Consider the following 4792-nt stretch of genomic DNA (forward strand, 5'->3'; position numbering starts at 1 on the left):
ATAAAATTTTAAGTATGGGCTGTCATACATTGTTTCTGCACAAGCTGGCACAGGTACTTGCCATTTCATTCACTGCCATATCTCTGTCAGCGCTCTGAATTGCCAAGCATGACGAAATTGTTGGAGGGCAACTTCTCTTGCAGTGAATGGTGTTCAGTAGTGTTCAGTTGTAAGGCAGCAGAATCTGACATGGAGTTTGCTGGAAGATAAACCTCACTGATTTCATAACTGAGGTGTTTTGTTTATATGAACTTAAAGTGACCTGAAACATCACCACCTGTAAAGTGATTAATCTTAATTAGCATAAAACTTCTTGGCTGGAAAAGGTAGCTGCAGTTCAGAATGATCAGCAAATTCACGTGTAAATGTTTTTTGTTTTGCATATTAACCCAGCATGTAATTTCACCTGTTCTAAGGTGACTGCTATGTCTTAAGCAAGGAGATGTGATAGACTTTCTTGCAAATCTCATATTGAGATTCATGTTCTGTACGAGATGCTGTGTATGATGATTCTGTGTAGAAGATTATTATATTGAACTGTTGTATTCCTTAATTTCATATTAGTGTATTCTGGATAGTAGATATCACAGTGGATTGGCATCTTCTAGTGGAAATGCCATTCTAGGTCACAACATCTTTCTGACAGCAGAAATGGGATCACTAAAATTTTGTGGATAGAGGAGTGATTTACAGAAGTGTGGTATAATAAGTAAGGCAATTTGCAGAAACTTGTGCAAGGTGTTTTTACAGTAAGTTAAATTTGTTTACCGCTGTTGATTGTTTCAATTCCTGTGTTTCAAATGTTGCCAAATTTATTTTTTTTTAATAGCAATGGGGCTATGTTTTAACTTTCATGTGTCTGAATTCTGATCTTAATATAACATTTTAAAGGTGGCGATACATGTGAGTATCTTCTGTCCAGTGGGAGATTTCTTGGAGAAAAAGTATGGCAACCGCACAGTTGTATGATGCATAAGTATAAAAATAGGTAAGGAAACTCGTGTCTTCTGTTCATCTGCCTGGAAGGAAGAGTTGTTGTTTGACTGCATCTGTAGTAATTGCAGTGTCATCTATTTTTCACTTTGTAGCTGATTCTCTAGGCTTTCCAAAATATGCAACATTTATCAGAAGGAAGTCTTTTCCTTGTACATTATCTGTGTGTCTACAGTGTTTACCATAGTTGTATTTATATATAAAATACAAATAAATATTGGTGATAGTAGTACTGATACGTGTTACGGAGAGCCACAAGATACTGCAAGAGACTGCATAGCTTTGTATGTCACTCTCAGATTGCTGAAAGGGAAAATGCTGACCTTATGTGTAGAATCACAAGTAAAAAAATCCCAAATAAAATTACCAATCACTTTTTTTCACCTACTAGTAAGAGAACTTTATTTTTTAGAATTACACTGTATATTACCATTTTGAAACTACTGTGTCTGTAGCACCACAGAATAGGAAAGCCTGCTTGGTTGTTTGCCTAATCACATTAGCAGGAGCATTCATTTTCATTTCTATGCAAATTACACTAAACTTTTTATTAATTCCGCATGTTTAAAAAAAGATTTACCATTTGTTAGAGCTGGATATAATGCTTAGAATTATCTATATTGCTCTGTAGATTTTCTAAAGACTTTTTCCTAAAATACAAATTTCCTGTAACGTGAATGTTGCTATTTTGTTTTACAGTGAAGCAAAAAATTGCCTCATAGACAAACATGTTGTGTTTATAGGAGATTCTAGAATTCGACAGCTGTTCTATTCATTTATAAGACTCATAAATCCTCAAGTCAAAGAAGAAGGAAATAAGGTGAGCTAGTTTATTTTGATGATGGTTTTGTTTCTTTCTTCCTAATTTACCTCATACCTCTTCTCTGAACTTCAAAAACGCAAGAAATGATACTGTTTGCTGGCCTAGCCATCAGGAAGAAGAACCACGGAAAGGTCTTTTGGAGAAGAACAAGATTAGACCAAGATAATTGTTTGTGTGCTAATGAGATGATTGGGAATCTGAGAAGTGAACTAGGAAACTCGAGAGAAAGCTCGCGTCAGTCTGGGAATAAAGAAGCTGACTTGTCCCATAGCAACTTATGCTTCATATTTGGCTTCTTGATGAGAAAATGATTGCTCCTTTGTGTGTTTTTAAATAGTAGTAATTCATGGCTTATAATTTGTGATTTTAAATGTCAGTGAAATTGCTGATCTAATCTGTTGATAAAAATCCTTGGGGCAATGACAGATTTCCAGGTCTAACTTGAGGCTGAAACTAAAAATAGCTTCTGGCCTTACCTTCCTTTTGATTGCTGCCGAAGAGCTGTTTGAATTTTATAAGGTGAAGAACGTAAACTGCAGCTTACAGGGTGGAAGCAGTAAGAAAGGATTTAGCCATGTCATTTGTTGAACAGAATATTCATTTCTTTTGCTGTGTCGTGCTTCTTAGGTGTATCCCTTTATGGATGTATGTACACGTAAGGAGGGCAAAGATGTTTCACTTTCAACTGTAGATCAGATTTGTCAATTATTTAGTACTTTAGTCGTTTAGAAGTGCAAGCTAGCAGCTTTTTTAGCAGGCAGCATGCGGTCACTTTCACTTGTCAAAACAAGATGTTTCATTGATCGAATAACTCTGTTTTTCCTAGTCTCTTGGTTAGGTCACAGTTGCTGCCCAAAAGTGAGGATATGCTAGAGTGCTGTAATTGATTTTTAAGTCGAGAGGTATCTTTTGTCAAGTATTTATGAAATCAAGATCTCAGTTTGTGGAAGAGAAACACACTTGTTCTTTTGCACCAGGATTGAAACTAATATTGTATTTAGTAATATTTTAAAGGAGGATTGTGTATGCAGTATCTGTTTTCTTTCTGATTTCTTGCAATCTCACTCAGCAAATTTAATAATGCATTCCAGACTTTATTTCTGCGTGAGATTATTTTCTTTTATTCTTCAATTAAAACTGTTTTGGCTGTTTTGTGCAAAGAAGATGGGCGGATGAAAAAGAAGGCTAGGGAGAAGGAAGTGTAAGAAAAGAAAGAAAAAAGAAGTCTTAAGTTTTTCTCATTTTGGGAGGCTAAATTTAGGAAAATATTTTATACCTTTGTAACAGAGTGAACAGAAAGCATTTCAGACTTTGTTGGATAGATTTCTTCCAGGCAAAATAACCCTTTATGCGAGTAGCTTGTTTTATCAAGGAAGTAACATAAACATTTTGCATGAGTACACTGACAAGTTTATACAAGAAAAATCCTTTCTACTGAAGATAAACTTTTGGGTGAGAGCAAATTAACTCATGAATGTAAATGTTTTTTTTTCCTTCTGAAAGTTTGTCTTACTTTGGTTTTATTGTTTTGGGTTTTTTGACAGCATGGAAATATCCCTTTTGAAGATAAATCTGCTTCAATTAAAGTGGTAAGTTTTTACCTAGCATTAAATTGCAAGCCATAATAATGCATATTATTATTTCATACAATGTAATCCAAGTTGCAGTCAGAGCTAGATTTTTCAAATTTCCACAAATGCTGTAAAAGTCAAAAGAAGCTTTAGACCATCAACATTCTGTATAAATTTTCCACAAAATATATCGGAGTGTATCTTAACGTATTATATTTTGAATAAGATTCTTCGAGAGACTTTGGCTTTGAGTATTCTCTGTTATCTTGGGGCATAAGCTCTGGAAGCCTGTATAATTTTTCTTTTTTTCAGATCTTATAATTTGGCCTTCCCAAGAATAGCTTTTGCCAGGAAGTTTACTTTTCCACTGCTGTAAGAATATGTATCTGGGGCTAACTTACTTGGAATGGTAATTGTCATAATTGCCATCGAGCTCTCTATGCTATCCCAACAAGTATTCCTTCCACTGTTTTTGCATGGAGAAATAGCCACAATGTTGATGATAATGTGGATATTTAAAAAAAGAAAACAAAGTACTTGAGGGTAGGTTTTATGAAGGACTCTGTTCTCCTCTGCCCTGGCAGTTGAAATGGTGTCCTCAATAGCTCTCTTTGCTTCCCATGACAGCTGTCAGCAGTACTGGGATTCTGCTAGTCATGTATTTGTTTATCCCCTGGAGACAACTCATTCTCTGTTCATGAAAACCAAAGAAGCATGTATTTGCTGGGTTGTCTGCAAGTGGGTTTTCAGTACCTGTTTGTGTACATGGTTAAGATTTAGGGTACAGAATAACATTTTACGGCATGAGCCCACAACAATTTAAGCCTATGCTGTCCCACTCTGTTGCTCTTCATAGTCTGTTCCTGTGTTTGTGCTGTAACTAGCCCTGGTACAGCTGTGGAGTGGTCTGGTTTAGGAGTTGATTCAGCCAAAAACTTACCTTGTAGGGTTCCTTTTTCGTCAGGTCTGATGTGGCTCATCATAGGGTTATGTGAATGCTGGAAAAGAGGGGGCAGAACACAAGGCAGGACAAAGGGGACAAAGCAATGTGGTTTATGTTGGTGTAGCCTGATACAGAACTACATCTTCAAAACTCCTTAAGCCTTGGTAGGTGTCTAACCACCAAGATTTGAGATGGCTTTTGGGAGATGTCTGGGTAGTTAAGAACATACTCCTAGTCTGGCCTAGTGGGCCAGCAAAAGATGCCCAGAGCCTGAAGAAGGAACACAGCTCAGCAGGAGAGCACCTGAAGAGCAGCACAAAGGAGCTCCAGCCAGTAAGACAGCCTCATCGGGGGCCAAACTTAAATGCCTCTATGCAAACACACGTAGCATGGGGAATAAACAAGAGGAGTTAGAGACGTGCGCACGCCTGCAGGGCTACAACCTTATTGGCATCACGGAGA

The 4792-nt window shown here is 36.9% G+C and overlaps 1 protein-coding gene across 1 annotated transcript in view; it reads left to right on the forward strand.

Annotated features, from left to right (window-relative positions):
- The first annotated feature begins 890 nt into the window (after positions 1 to 890).
- CASD1 (CAS1 domain containing 1) overlaps positions 891 to 4792 on the forward strand; it is a 28627-nt gene continuing 24725 nt past the window's right edge. The window contains exons 1-3 of the mRNA XM_009286339.2: positions 891 to 988; positions 1693 to 1813; positions 3361 to 3405. Of these exons, the coding sequence (XP_009284614.1) occupies positions 966 to 988; positions 1693 to 1813; positions 3361 to 3405 (189 nt within the window). The 5' untranslated portion in view covers positions 891 to 965. The remainder of the gene's footprint in view (positions 989 to 1692; positions 1814 to 3360; positions 3406 to 4792) is intronic.

This window comes from Aptenodytes forsteri, unplaced genomic scaffold (assembly GCF_000699145.1).
Source record: "Aptenodytes forsteri isolate BGI_AS27 unplaced genomic scaffold, ASM69914v1 Scaffold55, whole genome shotgun sequence".
In the NCBI taxonomy this organism is placed as follows: Eukaryota; Metazoa; Chordata; class Aves; order Sphenisciformes; family Spheniscidae; genus Aptenodytes; species Aptenodytes forsteri.